The sequence below is a fragment of the Saccostrea echinata genome, unplaced genomic scaffold (assembly GCF_033153115.1).
Source record: "Saccostrea echinata isolate AGI-Se365-2 ecotype Australia unplaced genomic scaffold, CSIRO_AGI_Sech_v1 ptg000032l, whole genome shotgun sequence".
Lineage (NCBI taxonomy): Eukaryota > Metazoa > Mollusca > Bivalvia > Ostreida > Ostreidae > Saccostrea > Saccostrea echinata.
Window position 1 is genome coordinate 5596036 of NW_026889781.1, and position 23965 is coordinate 5620000.

At 33.8% G+C, this 23965-nt stretch overlaps 1 protein-coding gene across 1 annotated transcript in view; it reads left to right on the forward strand.

The window, feature by feature from the left end:
• Positions 1-15397: 15397 nt before the first annotated feature.
• LOC133197976 (G patch domain-containing protein 4-like) overlaps positions 15398-23965 on the forward strand; it is an 8926-nt gene continuing 358 nt past the window's right edge. Inside the window, exons 1-7 of the mRNA XM_061334133.1 lie at positions 15398-15475; positions 19396-19469; positions 20818-20910; positions 21552-21653; positions 22466-22554; positions 22933-22983; positions 23855-23965. The exon at positions 23855-23965 is cut by the window's right edge and continues 358 nt beyond it. Coding sequence (XP_061190117.1) covers positions 15421-15475; positions 19396-19469; positions 20818-20910; positions 21552-21653; positions 22466-22554; positions 22933-22983; positions 23855-23965 — 575 coding nt within the window. The 5' untranslated portion in view covers positions 15398-15420. The remainder of the gene's footprint in view (positions 15476-19395; positions 19470-20817; positions 20911-21551; positions 21654-22465; positions 22555-22932; positions 22984-23854) is intronic.

Below are 23965 nucleotides of genomic sequence, written 5' to 3' on the forward strand. Positions count from 1 at the left end.
TAGCCAGGATGGCAATGTACGTTCTGACTCGGAGAGTAACCCGTACGAATCTGGACAAGAATCCGAGAGATCTAATCTCTCTGAAGATAATGATAGCTCCACACATCAGGAACCAGATCTGCAAGACAACTCTGATGTTATTTTGTAAGAGGCAGAATCTGATGGGGAGAGATTTGACCCTACAGAAGGTGAGAATTCATTTTCACTTGAAGGCAGCATGGCTGCATACTGTCAGAAATACTTTTATCAACATCTGACAGAAGACAGTATCAAACGCAACATTTAAGATGCAGCCCCTATAACATTGGCCATAACATTTGAACGGTTAATGCTAGGGCTTTCATACTTCACATGTGTAATCCTTGTGAGAGACCTTCCTTTGGATACCAACAATTTTGACCCTTTAGCCTTGACCTAAGTTTGACCTTCTTTTGAAAAAATTTAACCTTGGCCATATCTTTTGAACGGTTGGTGCTAGGGCTTTCATTCTTCAAAAATTTAATCCTTGTGACAAGATCTTCCTTTGGATACCAACAACTTAGACCTTGACCTTGGAGTTTTACCTACTTTGAAAAACTTTAACATTGGTCATATCTTTTGAATGGTTGGTGCTAGGGGTTTCATAGTTCACATGTGTAATCCTTGTGACAAGACCTTCCTTTGGATACCAACAACTTTGACCCTTTGACCTTGGAGTTTGACCTACTTTTGAAAAACTTTAACCGTGGCCATAACCTTTGAACACTTGGTGCTAGGGCTTTCATTCTTCACATGTGTATTTCTTGTGAGAAAGCCTTTTCTTAGGCACCATTAAATTTTGACCATTTGACCTTGACCTTGATGTTTGACTTACTTTTGAAAAAGCTTTAACCTTTTCCATCTTTTCAATGGTTGCTGCCAGGGCTTTCATATTTCACGGGTATATTCCTCGGTACAAGACCTTACTTTGGGTACCAGCATATTTGATTTGCATTTGAGAAAGTTTTTTCGCTATAAGTTGCCATACGGGGGCATCAGTGTTTCACAAAAACATCTTGTTTAAACATGGTTTTTCTTGTCTGAAAGTGTCAGAATCTTGTGTATTTTTATTAATTTGAGTTCTATTTTACATTTAATAATCCGGAAGACAAGCACCTATGACTAAAATATATATTTATGATTAGTGTTTGTGGAGCACAACCAGGGATCCACCTTTAAAAAAAAAAAAAAAAAAAAAAAAAAAAAAAAAAAAAAAACACCCGTCTCCAACACGTCATTCAGATATTAAAGAAATTTAAGGGTTTTCGTTTTAATTAGTCAGGAAGAACATTTACTCAGATTATTTATCAGAGGTTTTATCATTTTATACCAGAGCACCGCTTCACTAATCAGGTAGTAAACGAAGGAAAAGACTGCACCGGACCAAACCAGGATTTAACTCAACAAGGCCTCGGAGCTCTGCTACTACAAGAACTATGCACGCTAACTCTCGATTCCCGCCTACATTTTACACCCATTTAATTCAATACTAATGGCATTTTGGTCGTAAAATCTTTGTTGAGTGCAAAGAACAGTTCAATGGTAATTGAATGATAATTTTAATACCAGTGTTAAAAAGTTAATTACCCCTAATTCCAGCTCTTATCAGGGGGGTAGACGATATTTTTCATTGAAATTGGGCTTTAAAGCCTCACCACATTTTAAAATATTCTTGGATATGAATAAATGTTCCTTAAATCTTTTCTTACGTTTTACTCATATAAAATTAAACATATCTTATTAATAAAATACAATGTTTTAGTTCTAAACCCCTTTGAAATTGTTGAAAAAATAAGCATTTTTGTAGTTTTTTGTCTATAGACATATGCCCCTCCCCCCCCCCCCCCCCCCCGTGAAACACAAAAAGCTTTGGTATGAATTTGTGAAATGACAGTCCATATTACCTGTAAAAGGGAAATTTTTTTTCACGGGGGGGGGGGGGAGATGTTTTAAAAATATTTTCCGTTTTCCGTTGATTTCTATGGTGAAAAACACAAGTTTTACCAAAATTATAGAGTTATCTCTCTTTGTTTTCCCAAAAGAAGTAATGTTTTATGAAAATTTATATAGATATCTATATAGATATGAAAAAATCATTCAGATGTGTTAACTTTTGAAAATTGACTTGGAGGTAGGGGAAACAATACTATCGTTCGCAGTTCTTTGAACATTTAAAGACGCCTGTCCAGATACATCCAGACTCTTATCTGTCACTCCCAGGGCCAAACGCAATTAAGGTAGTCCGATCCTCAGGTTCTGAAAATCAGCTTTTAAGTAATTGAAAATGCTCACAAAAATGTCCCTGATTTCACATGGAAACATGAATTTACCCACGGTATTTCTTCAAAGTTCATCATTATAGTTAATCATATTATATATAGGGAAAATTATCAAATCTCAAATATAGTTTCAGGAAATGCGAATAAGAACAGCTATGCATTTTCTAATTGAAAATTGATCAACAAATATAATTTAAGATAAAAAATGTAGGTATCCAGGCATTAAAGAAAGTTGCATCTTTTTATGCTTATACAATATTTACTTCAAATTATACAATATTTAAGTTCTCTTTACTTCAATGTTATTTAATACATAGTGTAAAAAGCTTGTGTTATCATTGCTAAACATCACATATCACATCTAATTTCATATCATACTAATAAGCATTGGTATCTAATACTAGAATAAAGGAAATTCGATTTCTCTAAAAATGAATTTATTTTATTTTTCTTTTCTTTTATGGGGTACAAATGTCAACTTTTAACAAGACCGTTTTTCAGACTTCAAAGAACCTTAAATCAGACTGATATGCATGAAATGAAAATTGTTGCACGAAAAGATCTCAATTTCAAGCTTCATTTTGAGACTTTTTAAATAAAATATTAATTTTAAGTGTTACCCTTCCTGGCTGAGGATCGGATATCCTTAAGGACAGTTGTCAAGAACTATATCAGGTTTATCTTGAGCGAAAGAATCCTATTTCGTAGGGGGAGAAGGGTGGGGGGTCACAAATTTTATTAAAACACTACTTCCAAAGGATGATTTGAAATTGCTTTCTATGTACCTCAATCAAAAAATGATATGTCTATCAAAAATCTTAAATTATCATCTCTTATGTGTACACATTGTAAATGGTTTTTAAATGGTGATCACTTCATAAATAGCTCTTAATTTTGAAAGAATCTGCATTCGTTTAAAATCGTGTTTTTCCTTCTGTGTTTAAATTCTCTTTGGTAACAAATACCATATACGCTAATCAATAAGATAAATTTGGTATGAAAGAGTCCAATTTAGACACAGGCATGTCTATTTTTTAGTTGTGATCGATGTTAAGAGCATGCTGCGCAAAAACCTATATGCTTTTTTTTAGTTCTCCTGTTTTTCACTATGTTTAAATACATCATATTTCTAAAATAATTCAAGATTGATCGTCCAAAAGAAAAGTACTAGGTCAAGTTTCTGTGCTCGGTATATACGTTGTTAAAGGTGCTTGGACACAGATTTGAAGTTAATATTTTCTCAAATTTTCTGTATAATTTCATGACTTATATGTTGCTATAGCATTTCATACTAAAATATAATAAAAATCTTATTTCATCTCGAAGTTATCAAAACTTCGAATTTCTGGACGCGTTGGATTGACACATCCTTGCGCTTTCACATATTTTAATTTTATTCTTAATACTTAAGAAAATTTGCAATTTTGTTGTGTATTAATGAAAAATATTAAAACTATAACCCAGAAAATTCAGAGTAGAAATGTTCGAAAGCAAAACCCACTCACAGTATTGTAAGTCCGTGCTCAGTGGTGTGTGCAGAGTTTAACAATTGAACACACCCGGTGAATCGTAAACATTAACAATAACAGAGCTCGTGCCCTGTTTACAAAAACAGTTTACGTTTCACGGGTGTGTTCAATTTGTTAAACTCTGTACACATCACAGAGCACGGACTGACAATACTGGTGAGTTGGTTTTGCTTTCGAACATTTCTACTCTGAACTTTCTGTATTATATAGATGTACTATTTTTCATTAATACATAACAGAATCGCTTCTTTTCTTAAATACATGTATTAAGGATAAAGTTAAAATTTGTGTACCAGGGTAAGTGCAAAGATGTGTTAATCAAACACGTCCCGGAATTCGTAGTTCCAATAATTTCCAGATTAAATAAGTTTTTAATTATATTTTCGTGTGAAATGCTATTGCAATATATAAGTCGTGATATTATACAGAAAATTTGAGAAAATATTAACTTCAAATCTGTGTCCAAGCACCTTTAAAACAAATACATGTAAACGTCTTTGACCATGCAGTAAAAGCATAGCTTTTATTCACCTCAATGCAGCACAAAGGCCATTTTGAAAGGAAAATAAACTTTGAAAAAATATGCATGTACACTTCTTTACTTTTAAAACAGCAATACAAAAGACTTACAGTAAAGACTTCAGTTAACTTCGTAAAAATAATTTCACTTGTTAAAGTGATCTAAGTATCATTTCAATATTTTATTTCTTAGGCATTCAAAACTTATACATTAATGTACTAAATGGAAAGCAATAAATTCCAAAATTATTTTGTAAATTAAAGTTTAGCGAAACAAATGTTTAAAATAATATTGTAGTGAATTATATAATAAAATTCTTATTATGTTGTTTCGTATGTCTTGTGCAAAGTTTTTTTTTCTATTAATGGCTGCTTTAATTAACATCTCTTATTTTTCATACCATTTACAAAAAAGAAAAGCTAGAAGAAACCAGTTGCATAATGATCTATAAAATACATGCATTTTTAAGTGTATGATTTTTGTTAAGTGCATGATCCCTGTTAACGATTTTGAGGAATAAAATTTAGATTACAATTCGTAATGCTTACAAACGCGAGAAACTGAGTTGTGCTTTGCAAGCATGTTTCAAACTGTGGACATATACATGAAGTTATAGCAAACATTTTGAAGGATGATATAAACTTCAGATCTGTTTCTATGCCTCTTTAAGTCACTTTGAAAATTTTGTACTCGTACTGGGACGCATGAAATTGAACAAATGCCAGCTTAGACAGACTCATATACCAAACATCAGCTCAATATCTATATATAGTATCAATATGTACAAAAAAAGGTTGGGAATTTAAGAGGCACGCACATACAAATAAACGGATAGGCGGAAAGGAAACCTATAATCCCCCTCCAGTTTCATCAGTGGGGACTAAAATGTATCAAAGTCTGATTAATCATCATCAAATTTGACATGAAAGTAAGAATAAATAAATCTACAGGTATCTTCAAGCAAATTAAAACATGCCATATCGAAAACCCATGTTAAAGCTGAACACGACTCGTAAATAGGCATACGCGATTTTTTATATTATCATCTACGATATCAACACCAGGGTACACTCTTCGCATTCGTTACACCTGACTGCTTTATTGTCATGGGATGATGGGTATCGGCGTGGAATGGCGACCCGTGTTCGTGCCGGTTATCTTACATTACCTTTGTTTACATTTTATTGCAGTTACATATATCCATGTTTGTTTGTATACTGCACTGACCTGTACAACTATTATAAGTTTCTTTGGTATCTTACTTTCCTGCATTAGAAGAAGTATTACAGTTATTTTTGTCGCTACCGAGTGCTGTATAGCATACGTCCGTCTACACCGGTGTCGACTGATTACACTGAATAGTGACTAAGTCAGGCCCTTTATATAGGGGTTCTCAGATATAGCGAGAGTCCGATCGAAAAGTGCGGACACATTCTTTTTACGAATCGTGTTCAGCTTTAAGAGCTTATTTCCTTTATCCTGTCAGTCAAAGTCACATGGCCAAATCCATTGGCGGTGTTTTCGTGTCTTCAACAGATCTATATAAACATGAAGATACTGTAAAATTATAGTCAGTCATAAGGTCGAAATCATGCTCCGGCTCCTCATTGGTGTGGTAAGCTGTATGATAATATATCTTAAGTAATATTTGAGATGAAATGTATACAAGTTAATACTAGTACAGTTAAACTTTGTTATCTCGAACACCGATATCTCCAATACAGTGGATATGTCGAAGTAATTAGGAAGTCCCAACCACATATCGTTTGTGTATTTTACCTAGATATCTCGAATCCCTGGATATTGGTTTCTTTTCTGGGGTCTGTATGCTCGACATAACGAGGTTTGACTGTATACTTGTAAATGCATTTTCTTTTCAGACTTTATAGTAATTAATCCTTTTTAGCGTCCTAAAGGCATCTGTATTAGTCTTAACTTTTAAAAAATATTGTTACAAGGGCACCGCAAAGAGGCGCATCCCAATCGTATTTTCTCGGGCATTTCCGGTGTAACGACGAAAAGTGACCCCCGAAGAATATTGTCCGGGGGTCAAATTTCTATGTAGAAAAATGACCCCCGGTCAATATTCTACGGCAATGCAAGTATGGTCATTTTTCGACCGTAGAAAACAATTCCAGGTCGGCAATTCAACGACTTCACACACGTTGAAAAATGGCCCCCATAGAAATCTGACCCCTACGTTTTAACTATATTATATAATAGAACTTTTACAAATGAGATACGCGTTCATCCCAAGGTTGGGAAGGGTCGGCGAAGGCCCAGAGATAACTGCGTCCCCTGATTTTTTTATACTCTCAGTTTTGCAAACTATCTCTATAGAAGTAGTAGTTTATTTATTAGAGTGACATGTGTTTTATAAAGTGAACAATCTTTTGAATGAATTCGTATCAGTACAATGTTAACACCCGGCCCATGGGACCTATATGTTTCCTAGAAAAAATTAATAACGTTAATGCACATCACGTGCTTTTAAATGATACTATCGATATGTACAATGGAAAGTGTTGTGATCATAACAAGTTATTTGACATCTTTAAATAAGTTTCATTAGATACAAATGTAGATATTCAATAATGTTTATTCACAACTCACAGTTTTATATACTGTCTGATCGGTCAATTTTGAAGTGAATTATCCTATTGCATCAAGCGAGAGGATCTGGTTGGGATGCGTGGTATGCAGCTTAATTGTGTAACATGAAGTACATGTAGTAATGGTTTGATACTGCTATTTCTGGGGGGGGGGGGGGTCTCTCTCTTCATAATTATGCCTACTTTTTGGTATATCCCATGTATATCAGAATTGACGATAATAATATCAAACTGATTTACCTCCAGTTCAAATTAAATAATCAACGAGGTGAACAGGACCAAGAAAAAACACGTCCATGTTGCTTTTAATCACGTGACTCTTGTATATTTACAAAACCACAATTCAGATCAGAATGAAATTTGGCACACATTTAGTCATAAACATGTTCTATAAATAGCATATGTTACATAATGTTTTGCTCTATGTTGTGACGCCACAATGTGAAAATGACGTCAATATGTAATTGACTTATGACAAAAAAATGGTTGACTCAATGGTCAATGGTCTTTCGGCTGGGACCTTAAAAACCGAAGTCCATCTAGATCCCCGCATGCCTTGTATAAGGTGGAAATAATTCATGTCATGAAATATGGTGATAACGAACAGTATTCAAGCTCAAAAGTCCATTCAAATAATACAAATCAGGAGCATAGCAAATAACAAGGACCTCTAAAACATCAGAGGTGGGATCAGGCGGAGGAGTGAGCATCAATGTCGACCGGTCACACCCGCCGTGTGCTCCTTGTCATGATCGAGTAACGGAAAAATCCATCAACAATTCAGTGTGTAAAAAATGGCTTAATAATAAGTACCGGTATGAAAAACGTCAGTCAGCATTTGACTTAATGATAGATTTTTTTGGCTGACAAGGTCATTGTATCCACCATAGAACTTGCAAAATGATGACTTTAAACGAGACTGTTGATATTCTTGCGTCATCAACTTGTTTGTCAATAACTTACCTCGTTTCATACGTAGAACATGATCTTGCGTAACGAATCAACTGAGAGATATAAACCCCGTATGCAGCTGATAAAGGTATATTGCTGCATAAGTAAGGGAAGTTGACGATGAACAGTTAGTCATCACGTTTATCATGAAGTTTTGTTGTTAGGTAACTATTAACGTCTTTTTCTAGTAAAATATCCAAGTGTGAAACAGATGTGTCAGACTCTGTGGTATCTTTAATTTCAAGCTCACTGGGATATATCGTGTCGACATATGAATTGAAAAACTATTGTTGATTGATAATATGTTGTCGATATATCTAAATGTCGAGTTGAAGGCCACAGCAAGTGTTTTCTTCTTCCCATGTTTAAGATTTTGAATAAATTCTGCTTCATATGAATACAAAATAAGTCTGCTAATAATACAACGGGGTGCAATTGGTACCCATGGGAATTCCGACAGATTATTGGAAGATCTGGTCTCCAAAAACCACATATAGTCAAACAGAAACTCAAGCAACTTTTTGATATCCCCTTGTGTTTACAATCAGAATGCATTTTAACAAAATTATTTTGTAAATGACCAATGACAAGGTCAATCAATTTATGAATTCCATTTTTTTTTTTTTTTTTTTTTTTTTTTTTTTTTGAAAAATCAGCTGTCAATGATGTCAATGATGTCAAAAAGTCTGGACTAAAATTTATCGTGGGGAATGGTTGTATATAGAGTTGAAAAGTGGTAAGTTTTTATGTTATTGATTTTGGTAATATTTTGTGACTTTAAATTTTCCAACAGTTCCTTGGAATTTTTAAGTATCCACATCTGATTTACACCACTTCTCGAATATATTGTTGCACAATACTCCTGAAGTTTCTCCTTCACTGCTGTTCATATTTTAGGAGGAAGAAAGACGCTTAGAAGGTATTTTACTAGAACCCACTAATCGTTAACTATCTTTAAATAAAATGACATTAAGAAAATGGATTAAAACTGGAAATTTAAAGCTTAAAGTTAGAATTAAAATTAAAAAAAATAAATAAATAATTGAAATAAATTTAGACAAACAAAAGATTAGGGGAATTTTTTTTTTTTTTAAAAAAACTGTAGCGCTATTATCAAAATTCGACAAACTTGTAGACTTTACTTTTGTAAAGCTGTGTAAATAGATACTGGAAAACAAGTAAACTGATTAGTAGCTTGCAACACATTCAATTTATATATATTAAATATTAAACAGAAATGATATCTAGCTCTTTCTCTCTCCACACTCTTTCTCTCAACACTCCCACACAACCTATCCCATCCCATTCTCCCCATTCTCTCTTTTCACCCCACTCACTCCCCCAGTCACTCGATCCCCTCTCTCTCTCCTATCTCTCCCCACTCACTGCACTCCCCTACTCACTCCCCTCCCCCTCTCTATATCTCCACACTCACTGCCCTCTCTCTCTTTCTCTCCTCACTCCCCCTCTCTCTCTGCCCTCCTCCACTCACTCCCATCTCCCTCTCCCACTTACTCCCCTCTCCTCTCTCACTCTCCTCCCCACACTCTCTCTCTCTTTCCTCCCCACTCACTCCCGTCTCTCTCCCCATCCTCTCTCTCTCCCCACTCACTTTCCCCACTCACTCCCCCTCCACTCACTCCCCTCTCTCTCCCCACCCACTCTCCTCTCCCCTCTTTCAATCTCTCCCCAGTCACTCCCCTCTCTCCTCACTCACTCCCCTCTCTCCTCACTCACTCACTCACTCACCTCTCTTTCTCTTTCTCCCCTCACTCACTCTCTCCCCCTCTCTTTATTTTTTTTTTGTCCGTCTGACTCAGTTTCTCTGTCTATAATGTGAAATAAACTATATGTAAGTTTAATACATAAATGTTTAAAAGTTTATTTAAAATAAAAAATAATGGGAAAAATACTTATTCTATAACAATTAGAAAATTCTTATCGTTATTTTATAAGAAATTATAAAATGTTTATTCTTGATATTTTACTTTAAAATGGATTTATCAGAATTGTTTATTTATGCAAAAAATGAAAGTAATTTTAAGATTATAAGGGCGATAACTTCATACAACAGAGAATACTGCTTCCCAGTTCACAATTATACCACTGAGTGGTTTGTTTGCGTATTTAATAAAGAAGAGTTTTATATTCTTTTAAAACAATACTTATATGTTTCCTAACATGCAAGGAAGATGATATGTCAGCTTGAAATCCCAGTTGGATATTATTTGTTGTACCGTTATGAAAAGTATCTAAAATTATCCACATGCTGAGAGGAGGTCTATAAAATATTCTTTATTTGACCAAGTATGTAATAAGGCTTTGACATTCACTATCCCTTTCCCTTGTATGCATTCAGTTTACTTAAATTTTACATTTTTATAATTTTTGTCCTGTTCAGTTATCGTGTCTTTGCGTTGAATGTTAGACAAAATGCATTTGCATCACGACTCCAACGTTTTTCTACGCATTACCCGGTATGTCATATTTTCTCATTGCAGATGAATGTTCGTTTGGTGCTTTATTCAAATGCGTACTGTTTATAAACCCTACATGTAACCTTTACTTGTTGCATGTTCTACTCTGCTAACCATAGATTTACAATTAACGCCTTTGAATGGATAGTGTTAAATGATTTACCGTTGGACCATCAGTGTAGTTTGAGTAAATGTTCACCTTATAACAGGACTTAACCATGCCTCTGGGAAAATTACGCAATCATTCCATTAAGCAGTATAGCCATTCAATAAAAAAAGAGCGCCATGCAAAATGTGTGCTTAAAAATTGTTACAAGGTTGCCTCTGTTGCGCATACCCCCCTCCTCAAGCCATGTTACATAATAAAAATAAATTTTGTAAATCGTAATGAATTTAAAACAATCTGCATTACAATGCACATATGCATTATGTAAATAAGGGGATTTTCGGTGGAAGGAAAAAGATTTCTTTTCACTTTTATCCTTAAAACCCTTTTATATTTTTAAACCTCGTATCAGACAGCAAGAACGCTTAATTTGTTTGTAGGAAACAGGCCTGTAGGAAGCAATTTCACTTGGGGGGGGGGGGGGGGGGTGGAGGGATCGAGGCACAACCATACATTTTCAGTTGGCGGGGAGGGGGGGGGCACTATCAACAACCAAAAATTACTTAGACAATCAAAAAAGAAAAACAAGGAAAAAATAAAAATAAAAAAAAAGGTCACCATACGATATTATTGCGGGGGCAGGGCACAGGCATATACATGTAGTACATGTACCTATGTTTTCTATAGTATTCTATACATCGTGCCCCCGGTTCCTACGGCCATGGAAAAGACGTACATGTCCAGATAGGAATTTTTTCCTATAGGCTACTAGTAAATTTAAAGAGTGGGTTACAACCCCGTAACCCCCTCCCCTCAAAACTCATCACTATTGATACGCTCATAGGAATCTCGCATGGTACTTGATTCTATCACAATTTTGTACAGTTCTATATTTTTTGCACATGCGACTTCAAATGTGCTAATATTGCCAATCATACTCATGAAAAAATTATGTAAATTAGTCTGAGAAGATTTTTTTCATAATGCAACATATGGTATATGGTTTTTTTTCTATTGGTAAAATTTTTTACATGTAATTAGAAAGGAGAAAGAGGATACTACCGTGTATAGACTTATGTCAATTCTTGGTATGTCAAACACCTCTATTTTTTAAGCTATCAAATTTTTTATGTAAAAAGCCTCATTTTGTTAAAGACTTTCTTGACACGAGCAAAAGACATTGGTAAAGATTTTGAGCTAATCACTTTTTTGTGCCCCTGACATCGAAGATCAGAGGCATATTGATTTAGTTCTGTGTGTTATTTTTTCACAAATGTAATCGTCCCTATATTTTTATGAGAAGAAGTTTGAGCCTTTATTCATAGAAAATCATAGATATTTACGAGATCGAATTTTCTTATCAATCTTCTATATTTTTCTCACTCAAATTTATTTGGGTAGGGTTCCAAAACGTTAACTTCTTAAAAAGAAGATTATATTTTTATTTGTTGCATATTATTTTCCCAGAGTAAAATCAAAGAGGATAACAATTATGGAAGCTATACAAATAGGGTTTTTTTATGTTTCTCTTTCTTACACCAAATAAGAAAATGATCAAGAATGTACGCACATGTATTCTTGCTCTAATAGTGATAGAACATTATTATAATGGAGATAAAACATCTTGTATTATTAAAGTATAGTATAGTATATAACCTTTTAATTTTGGCATTTTAACTTTAAAGCTTTTAGAAATGAACACATAAGGCTGCATGGTTAAACCCCTATGCATTTGCCTAACAAGAATTTTCCTACCAAAACCATGCATTTTTAAGACCATAATTTCTACAAAAAAAAGTGGGTCAAATTTCGACCTAGAAAAATGATCCCCGGTCAATATTCTACGGGGAGTCACTTTACGTCGTTACAACGGCAATATTAAATATCCGTTGTACGATTTTAAAATTTAATTCGTTTGTGCATTTTTAAAAACAAATGTACATGTATGGTGATACATTTATATTCTAGCTGCTTTGATTTTGATCTTATTTAATCATTTCATTTTTGAAACAATGATCTTTATGTCATGTTCTAAATTTTGAATTTACCGGGTGGGAGTAGATTCCAAATTTAGAACATGACAGTTGTCATGTTCTAAATTTTGTAATAATCCCACCATGCAGGTAAATTCAAAATTTAGAATATGATATTTATTTGGTATCTTATCTTCACCAGTCTGGTCCGCAGGAAAAGTTTTGAACGTGGTCCTCTAAATTTCTAATTTTGAATTTCAATGTTCATATCAATATCTAAACTTTCTTAAAATACATGTAACTGGTAGTCGTGTGAGAATTACATATCAATTTGCATATCAGTGTATTTCCTTTTTCTAAATTCTCCTCATCCTCATATAGTAGCCTGTGGCACATCTTTAAAGAAATCTCTTTTCGATTTTCTTTATAATTTCTTATATTATGTTAAACTTTAGATTCAGGTTTCTTTTTTTTTCTTATAAACACTTATTTCCCAGAAACTGTAACGTTAATGCTGAATATAATACATAGGGACAGTTTCCAGGGATAGAGCTCTGATTTGCCTCCCTCTAAAAATAACAAATATACATGCATAAGTGTTTTGTCCTTTTTAGTAGTAGTTAGGAGAACAAGGAGGCAAAAATAAAATTCAGTATAGACGGAGGTTTCTTCACTTTTCATTTTCTAAATCGTAAAAAAAAAAATCATTTTCTAAATCGTACAAACGAATTTAAAATATCGTTCAAACAAAATTTCTTCAATTGTACAAATAATTTTCTTAATCGTGCAATTTTAGAAATGCTACAAACTATTTTCTATAACATCTTACAAACGATATTCTAAATTGTACAAATTTTAACGAAGTGGCAATATTCGGATAAACAATTTTAAAAATCGTATTACCAAGGAGTTTTGAAAGTGCACAAACGATTTTTTTTTAAATCATACAAACAAGATTATAAGTTCTACTAACGATTTTTTTTTCCTTTATCGTACATAACGATTTTTAAAATCGTGCAAATTATTTTTTTTAATCGTACAAGCCAATTTCTGTATCGTACAAACTTAAAATTGAGTGAAGTGGAACTATATTTTAATGCTTAAAATTACAGTTATTCTTTACATTCCTATATGTGAGTATTTTTTTCAACCACAGTGTGTTCAAAGTTTTAAGGAAAAGGTCATCAGGCTTATAACTTAGTGTTTCAATCTTTTATCCTTATTATTATTATTGTAGAGGTCTTTGTAGCATGATATTCAGATAAGTATAAAAAAAAAATGTTTTGTTTTTTTTTAAATTAACAATCAGGTTTCCAATCCTTTTTTTATAGGTCATTTGTTTCCTGGTGGTCATGAAAATCGATTCATATCCTATTGAAATTGCACTGATAAAAAGAACACTCCCGGAAAGTAAGATTGTTTATAATTTTTTTAGATAAATTCTGTTCCTTGAAATAAAAAAAAAAACATGTTTAAAAAACATGCTTCAGATGCAGCATATTATGATTTTTGATTGCATTGATATGGATTAAATATCAACGCGCTCTATCAATGGATATATGTTTGGTCCAGGAATCAGTTTTAAAACTTACGAAACATGTTTAACCAAAATCTACCTGGTTAAAGTATACTGCAACAAGAAGATAGTAAAATGTGATTGGCAAAAAGTAGGGAGCGGGGGGGGGGGGGGGGGGGCGCCTACTCCCTACTATGTGCCTGTGTGAAGAATTAATCTTGACGTAATTTATGGGGTTTTTTTTTTCGTTTTTTAGGAAAATATATGGGATTGAAATTTTTCAGAAGAGAATCTGTAGCTATAGTACCTCTGCGACATCGAGGATCAGGAGAATATGCAGCAGGAAGAGAAAGAAGATAGAGAGGGGATTCACTACTACTCTACTGGTGGTGTTAGTTATAGCGGGAGAATATGCAGCAGGAAGAGAAAGAAGATAGAGAGGGGATTCACTACTACTCTACTGGTGGTGTTAGTTATAGCGGGAGAATCTGCAGCAGGGAGAACAAGAAGATAAAGAGGGGATTCACTACTACTACTGGTGGTGTTAGTTAGTGATTTCTTGTCAGATACTCTGTAAGAAGCAAAATAAAATGTTGTCCTCTTTTATTCTTTTTTTTAAAATTTATATTAGGGATGGCAACTGAATATAGAATAGCCAATCGGTTAACCGTAAGACTTTACTACAAAAAGTGGAGGGGGGGGGGGGCAACGGGCCTTTCACTTAATGGACATTTTCATGCTAAATTTACGGGAAAACATTTCATTTGAAAAAATTGGGAACAAGCCCCTCCCCTCCCTAGGCCATACTACGTGCCTCACTCACTCACTATTCTTGCCATGCTTAAATACAGCATGATTGTTTTCAATATTTGTCAGGTACCTCAAAATAATAATTAACAAACACCGACGTCTTATAATAGATGAAGAAGATATTTTAATATTTTCATCCCCCGTGTTCTCTGAGTCCCTACTTTTTTCAACAAGTGGGGGATATTAAGTTATAATTAATAAATTTGTTTCCCAACTTTTTCGACTTTTTTTTTTTGAATGCATTATTAACTTGGTCGATTTTGACTATGCTACAGAAAACTGGGGGCAACCAGCCTTTCGATTATCATTTCATACTAAATTACATGTAACAGTAAAACATGATGCTTGCAAAAAAAAAAAAAAAAAAAAAAAAAGTGCCATACCGCGGATAGCTACATGTAGCAGACCCCCCCCCCCCCCCATTCCGATACTTCGTTGGGACAAAACCTGAAAGGTCAGTTTCGATCTCTTTTTCTTTCTTCATCTTTTCCAAGTCTACTTTTTTATTTTAGTCGGGGAACACAAATTCCCTGACATTGCACCATCCACAAGTTGGATCTTTTTTAACATCGGGATCGTTGTTCTGGAAAAAAACAGAACGTGCTACTTCCGGGCTAACGCTAAGAAGTATGTCACAAAGCAAATTTGCCCAAAAAGAGTTGAAAAAATTTGGCTGGAAGGAAGGTATTTCCTTTTTCTACTTTGTAAATTTTGTTTCTTTTTTCATTTTAATATCACACACAAACATTTCTATTTCCCCGAATTAAAACGCTTACACTGTAAGTTACAGTCTCAACATAATATGTTAGAAGGTGTGACCGTTGGTGAGGGCGGAGCCATCAAGTGAACATTTCTACATTTTATTGTAGTTAGTGTCAGAAAATCATAACAAAGACCTCAGTCTTTTTTTATTTTTTTTTTAAAAAAAAAGAAGCTGTAAGTTCTCTTACCTCAAATATTTTTCATTTCAAATAAAGAAATTTAAGGGTATTTAGTTTTATAAATCTGGAATACTTTTTCTAAGATATTTCAACATGAATTGCCTAGCCAGAGCACTCAAAATCAAGTAGCATAACGGGGAAAGAGTGTGCACTGGACCAGTCAAGGATTCAACCTACCAAAGCCCAAGAACTCTTAAACGTTAACTCTTTCACCTATGTAGCTGCCCAATAAATAATAAACGAATATGCCTGAGCAACATTTCTTTATCTTTTACGACTTGATTTAAAAACCCCAATCCAGAAAAATCAAGTAATTTAATTCTCATCTTTTACTTCCAATGCATGGTCATGACATCAAATACAAATAAGGACAACTTATTGTCAGGGACTACATCGGAAGTCGAACTTGGGACCCAAACTACAGAAAGATGATCTGACTCCTGGGTTATCAGGACACTTGGAAACTGATCATCTGACCAACACTAGGGCTGTGTATCGTGAGGGCTAAATGTATCAGCATCGCAAAATTTCTGAGAATTATTTTCTTAATTTTAATGGAAAAAATGTAGAGTAAATTTAATGTTTCTGCATTTTTAAAAAAAACTAATCTGATTCGAATATTGTTTAGTGCTTTCTAAAACTAACATAAAAGCAAGATAAAAATCTTTTCTGGAAAAAAAATATTAACTCAATAAAAGGATTTTTTCTTACAGATATTAAATTGTTTATGCGAAAACTATTAGATATTTAACTATTAGAATTTTAAAATCGAAACTTGTGAATAATAAGGTACATTTCTGGGAAGTATCGATGTTTTGTGACATCCCTATTCACCACGTAATTAATAAAAAGGATCATATATGGAAGATTAAAGAAAAAGATATTTTAGTACTATTCAACAACATTGACCTCTTTATGGATCACCATGGGTAATGTCAAATGAAGATTCTGTATTTGTGAGGGTTAACGTTTTTTTAAGCCAAGAGAACATTAAACTTTATTAATATACATGTCATGTGTTGCAGTCCTTCAATGTATTGTTTAACTTAGTTTTTCTCATATGATTTTGGACTTTATACACTATCATAACCCACCATAGGTTCCAACTGGCTGAATAAATTTTCTGTTCTATATTTTTATTAAAAGTACTTTTTAAAATAAAAATTAGAAATCAATTTCTTTTATCATTTAAAGCGTATCCATAAATGGAACAATGTGTTTGATGTGGTAGTTTAAGCTTCAGACATGTCCAAAGATTCTTCTTTTGATGGTGAGCTTCACGAAATTAAATTTTGACACTTAAAAAAATGATAAAACTTTTGAGAAAAAAAATTCACAACAACAAATATGAGACACAGACCTCCACCTGCAAATGTATATAGGATCAAGCAGGTAATCAAAGACAAGAATGAATGAATGAATTAATTAATAAATTAAAAATTAAAAAAAATTGAAATGCATACCCCTTCCCCCTTCTTGAGTTCATACCAGAATTCAGTAAAGCTTTTCATGCAATATTTTACCACTGAAACATTTTTAAAATGTATTATTCAAGAGGAAAATTATACCAAGTCACAAAAAAAATCTTATACTTCTAGTTTGTGTATTTAAAATAATCCTGAAGACATTCGTAATTAATAAATTTTATTAACAAATAAATTAGAGTTGTTTCTTTTCCCTAAAGTCTGGTGGAAGGGGCCACAGAAAGATCCGCCCCTCCATAGTACGTAGTACGCAGTCTAGACAGTGACGTCACTGGAATTCGTTAAACTGTTTTTTGTTTCACCAAAAACATATTAAGGTTTATTAAAAGGCGAATAAATTTGTTTTTAAAAAGAAAGTATGCATATGAAATATCAATTATTGCAGGTTGTTAAAAATTCAACAGTCTCCGCTGATTCATGCAGTCAATGAATGACGTCACATGTCAGGTCTATGACGATTCGAGTGCAAGTTAGGCTAGGCCTAGATGAAAACAAAAGTAACAAGGATGTGTACTATAAGGGTGTTTTTGATTATTAGAATTTTTAAAACTTCATTCACGCAGGATTGGAATTAAAATTACGATTCTTCAGCATCTCGTTTATGCGGGAATTTGTCGCGAGATTCAAGATGGAAAAGACTATGGACGCCATATTGGCGACAAGGTTCTCAGTTCCATAGGTATTGTAATAAAAATATAGTTTACAATAGAATTCAATATATTTTACATACATACGTGTTACCTATAGGGAGAGCTTCACTCTCACGGGCCCTTCGGGCCCGTGAGAGGGCTCCGCCCTCTATCAATACATACATGATCATGATGACGAACAGGGGTGAAAGCGTAGGCACTCTATCTTAATCAGTTGGTAAATTAAAATATATATATATTTTCTATCTATGCATTACTGTATATGAAGTTTAGAAAATATATAATTTTTTTATCTACTTGGTGAGATGATGGCAGTTGTGGGAACTGGGAATTTAACAATTTTTGTTTAAAATTGAAATTGCAATACTACTCTTATGATCATGATGATGTGTTTATATGTACAAGTAATTCATTAATATGTCCGATGGTGAAACTGTTAGGGCGAGCGCAGTTTCATTTTTGTACAACTCTATATACCTCTTAATGTCGTTTTGCATTCTGCTTATGGCATTACACTTTAAATTGATAGCTTTAACTCCTTTACCAGTCTAGACAAACTCCAAAAACAGCGTTTCTGGAAGTAAGAAATGGAGACTGAAAAAGACTCCGAAAAAAACGTCCGCGCATGCGCACACAAACAAAAAATGGTTATTTTTCGGCAAAAATGAGGGGTCTACAAAAACTGTCCGTGCAAAGTTTTGGAAGGTATGGCAATTATGCCAGTCCTCAGAAATGCTAAATAAAAGACTTCGGAAGAGATCGTATTTGTCAGATTTACTAATATGCAAGAGTATGAAGCGATAAATAAGTAAATATCCATAAAATAATTTAATAAATTTAATTATCCATTCAACAAAAATTAAAATAAAGTCACAATACACTAAATATAGCCATTATGCAGGCCTATATTTGAAGAAAGCGAACGACAATCCATCGTTTGTTTACATCGGACGCCATTTTGCCGCAGTGCATGATGGAGCCAAAGACTTTGTTTTCGGAGTTCACGCCGTTTTTGGAGTTCGTCTAGACTGTTTACAACATATTGTACATGTACATTTAAGTTAATCTATTTAAAAAGGATATTAATTATGACACAACAGAAATTATATTCTCTTAGGTTGCAGATTCTCCATGCATCAGGCTCGACATTCATAAGTTCTCATATTTTTCCAACAAAATTGGAAATACATATATAATGTACACAAGGTGTTTAAGTGACGAAAATATGATGTCACATACATGATACAAAGTTAGTTTACTGAGGATGCATAGTTTTGTGGTATGGAAATTGCATTAATTCTTTGTTTGTATTTTTTTTTTTCAAGTAAGATGTTATATGCTTTAGCCACCATGTTGCACCACAGGATTATCGGGAGCTTAGAATTTTTTCATAGAAATTTGTAGATTCCAACTCGAATTTCCTCTGTTTGTACACTTTGTCTATGGAGCTCGCTATGCTAGCGGCACTTTGTGTCGCTCGCTGCGCTCGCTATTAACTTAAAACTCTGTTTTTGTTTCTTCGGTTATAGGTTCAGGCCTGGGGAAGAATGAAAATGGAATGAAAGAGGCTATCAAGGTCAAGATAAAGAAGGACAGTCATGGGGTATATTTACTTAAGGCCATCTTTTTAAAAAAAAATTGTCTATTTGCCGTCTACTGACTGACTGAAATTCAGGGCTCTCACACCACTTTTTTGGACTGAGACCGGGACCATAAAAATTGGGGAAGTTATCAATCTTTTAGGGAATTTTGGGAAAATCATAAATTAAAATCATTGTACATTGGTGCATTGGTTGTCTGGTGTTTGTTACCAACTAAATTTCTGTTTTTCTGTATAGAGGAATATGAATAACAAGTTCTGTTATTATATATCTTACTAGTACAGGTGACTCTAGATGGCTCGAACTCCAATCTCTCAAAGTTCTCGATCTCTCGAAGTGAACCTCCAGTCCCTTTTTTTCTCTCTATATAACTAAGCAAATTTACTCCTGATCTCTCAAACTTCCTATCTCTTGAAGTTCTCTATCTCCGAACCAAGCCCTGGGTCCCGTTATACATATTTCATTGTTTTTTACTCTCTATCTCGAGAAGTTTTGTTTCCGCATGTATACACGCCAATCAAGTGTAAAACAATGCAGCTTGGACTTACCTGGATGACAGTTAACACCCGGGGGCTGGCATGGATGTGTTAATTGGATGCTTACATAGATATCTCTACACGTTTGAGTTTTCCGAGCGTTGATATAACTAATTGGTAAATTATAAACAAATAGCTTCACAACTTATTTTGACTTGACAGCGAGACGATAATTTTGAGAAAATAATGAGACGTGTCACTAATTTTCTATAAATTATGAAGTTTGATTAGAGTCTACACAATCCCAGTATGGCAATCATTGCACAAGAAATCATATCTCAAAAATTGAATACCAGCTACATGTACGAGCAATCTGGTGAAGGACCCGATCAAGCCCGCCCCGGGGGATAGCCACATCGACAATTGTTATTCAGGTTTCATGTAAACATGAAATGAGAACAAATAAATATTGAAAGTAAAGAAATCATTTTTATTTATTCAAAATACGATCATTGTTGTTGAAATCAAGTAAATTACTTGTCAAATACGAATGAAAACATGCAATGACATTATCAACATAAACTTCCGGTATCTGTAATAGAAGACAATGATGATCGGAACTGAAAATCCCGGATTTTATTCACTTTCTATCTCTCGAACCCCTCGATCTCGAGAACTTTTCTTACAGTCCCTTGAACTTCGAGAGATCGAGAGTTACCTGTATGTGTCTTAAAATTTTGAGGCAAAATGACTTTTGAGAAAATTAACACATTCAATAAGTATATGTAAGTCTGTTTTTGTTTCAGGAGTTGGATTCACATTTCACTGGTGGTACAGTGTGATTAACAAGTCTTTAATTTCATTTTCTTACTAGGTGGGGCACAACACTGGGGATGAATTCACATTTCACTGGTGGGACCATGTTTTTAACAAAGCTGCCAATAGCATTGAAGTGAATACCACAAAGGTAATGTAGAGAGGTTCTGTTTGACGTCTTTAACCTTTCCAAGTATTTATACAGATTTTCACTTATGTTTAAATTGTTTCCTGATCCCTTTGCAAGGACAGCAAATCCTGTAGACAAGATTGATTGTTTGTATGTTGTTTTACGTCCCGTTCGAGAATTTTTCACTCATATGGAGATGTCTCCATATACCGGTGAATTGCTTCAATTTAGACCTTTACTGGGCACTTAGGACCATTGAGCAGTGAGGGATCTTTATCATGCCAACTCCTACCGTAACACGGGGCCTCAGTTTTTAAGGTCTCATCTGAAGGACCCTGTAGACAAGAGATGAACAGGGATCAAGAGAGAATCATGGAATGATTGGACTGTGTAGCAGCCCCTCTTTCAGGGAACTTTTACATTATATATTGTATGAAATTGTGAATTTCTGGTTATGTAAATTCTGATAAAGGTAAAAGTAGATAACACTATAGATTGTAATGTTGTTTTACGTCTTATGTTGCTTATAATACTCTACTTTTTGAGTACTCTTGTTCTAGTCTTAAACAATCAGAATAATTTACCATGTTTTTTAATGTTAAATCAACCCACACATAGGAGTTTTGAAGCTAGTAGTGAATTTTAACAAATTTTGATTTTAGGAGGGAGTGTCTGTGAGGAAATCTAAAGACAGTGGAGGAGTGTCCACTAAGAAAGCCCGGACATTTGACAACAAGGCCATGCTGTACGGACAATTTGTCAAGGTACATGTGCAACAAGCACTTCATTTTAGGAGAGGAAGTTGCAAATGGGCTTAACTTACAGCCCAATTCCAATGAAAGTTATTTTATATACAGTGAAAAACTGTTTAATCTGACACTTGTGCAGTCTGTTTCACTGTGAATTCCAACCTTTATTTTCAGTCACATTTTACTATTTTCCATGTTCTGATACCCTGTCTTTTCCGACACAAAATTTGTCTCCCAATGCTTGTCGGTTTAGACAGGTTTCACTGTACATGTAAACTGAGTAAAATACAGTGTAGAATTTAAAAAAAAAAAGAAATGCTATTAAGTGTTTGTGCAGTGATTGCACTTTTTGAAATTTACAACGCAGACATACATGCAAGTGTGCACATACTTGTAATACTAAATTGAGTGAGAACATTTACTGCCTATTCTTTAAAAGCTTCAGTGTGACTGGCAGATGTACAGCTGAACTTCTGTGTCTTGAACACCAATATCTTGAATACCATGGATACCGGTATATCAAAGTGATTTGGAAGTCTCATCCACTTATTCCTTATGTATTTTACTGTAGATATCTCAAATCCTTGTATATCTCTCCCATTAAGTGTAGAAATAAAAGACAATTTTTCCTCAAATATGACATTAAATTGTACAAAATTTAAATGTAATGCCAAGCGGATTGATATGTTTTTGATGCAAGTCATTATGACACAGACAACACAGGTTATATGATGTAAACTACCCAAGTAATTTTTCAGCCGATCAAAATGTGTTTTACAACGAGAAATAAATTATTTAATAATGACTTGCTTTGTTTTTTACAACAGGGAGCAACATTGGACAACAATGAGGAAACCCATGTGGAAGACACAGCAGATAGAGAATATACAGAAGAGGACGAACAGTGCATACAAAAGTAAAAAAAAAATCATAATACAGTAGGAAAGATTTGGAGCAAACACAAAAAACAAATGTCTGTTTATCAAAAAGTTATACATGTATTTTGTCACTGATAAGTTAAAACTAATGAAATGTCAACTGGACAGCTAGATTAAGGATAAAATAAAATGTTTTTGGCTGTCCCAGACACTTTGCTATTCATATTTTTTTTTCATAATTCATAACATCCAGTCAACAACTCTCTTATTATTTTCTTGTCCTGAGTAAAAAAAAAAAAATGTATGAAAATTTTATTTATATATATATTTTTTACTCGGGCTTTTAAAGCATGAATATTATATCTGTTAGCTGTAAGTGAGTTTTACTGTATCATTTAAATTTATTGACATTGTAGATTAGCAGATGAAGAAATACTTAAGATTTGTGGGGGGATGACAGCACACAAGTAAGTTTTAGCTGTACCAGTTATCTTCCTTTTCACGTCTTCTTCAGTCCCTTTTGGAGGATATATTATAGCATTGGTTTTTGGGAGTGTGAGATTAGCTGCAAATGTGTGGCCATCCATCCCAAATTTATTTTAATAGAATAGTGTGTGATGCTTGGAGATGATTACCGGTATATGGGGCGGAGATGTTCTGTTGTTGTTCTGGATTCAAATTAATTTTACTTTTTCTGAATAAATTAACCAAATTTTTAAACAAGTAGCAACACGATACATAAAAAGTATAGAGCTTAACCTCTGACTCAAAATACGCATTTATGAAATGAAAGGACTGTTTCTGAAGATTATAAAACATGTCTTACTTTTTGGATTGATTGACTTAATTAAAGTTTGAAAGGGACATGGGTTCTTTGTCAGTTCATTGGCATATGGGCAGGGCCATTATATGCATAAAACCTAGCTCTTTCTTTATATAAATTTGCTCAGAACCAGACAAGTAGAAAGTGAATTTAGACAAGTATCATTTATTGGCAACTTGTCCAATGGACAAGTGAATATTTAATCTATGTAGAGCCTTGGCAGAAAAACATAACACATGGGTATAAAATATACGATCATAAATTTTATGGTAACAATTATGTCTTTATCACTAGTATTTTTTATAATATTGTCAAGTTAAAAGACCATTTCTGCCAAATTTTGCCTCAAAAAATATTAGTATGCTGGAGTGGTGCGCATTTTAACTATAAATGAGATTTCATCTGGAAAATCATCACAAAAGCAAAATTTTATATGAGTGAACAGAGGGATGATGAGCCTTAAATGACTCAGAGGGTCATTCTCCCTTAAAGCTTTATAATTCATTTCATTGCAGAGGAGCCAGACATGGATTGAAATTGAATGGGAAACTAGATCGAATTCAGGAGCAAGAGCAGCTTCTATTGGAGAAGTGGAAAAGTAAAAAAGGAAACAATAGTGATTTAGA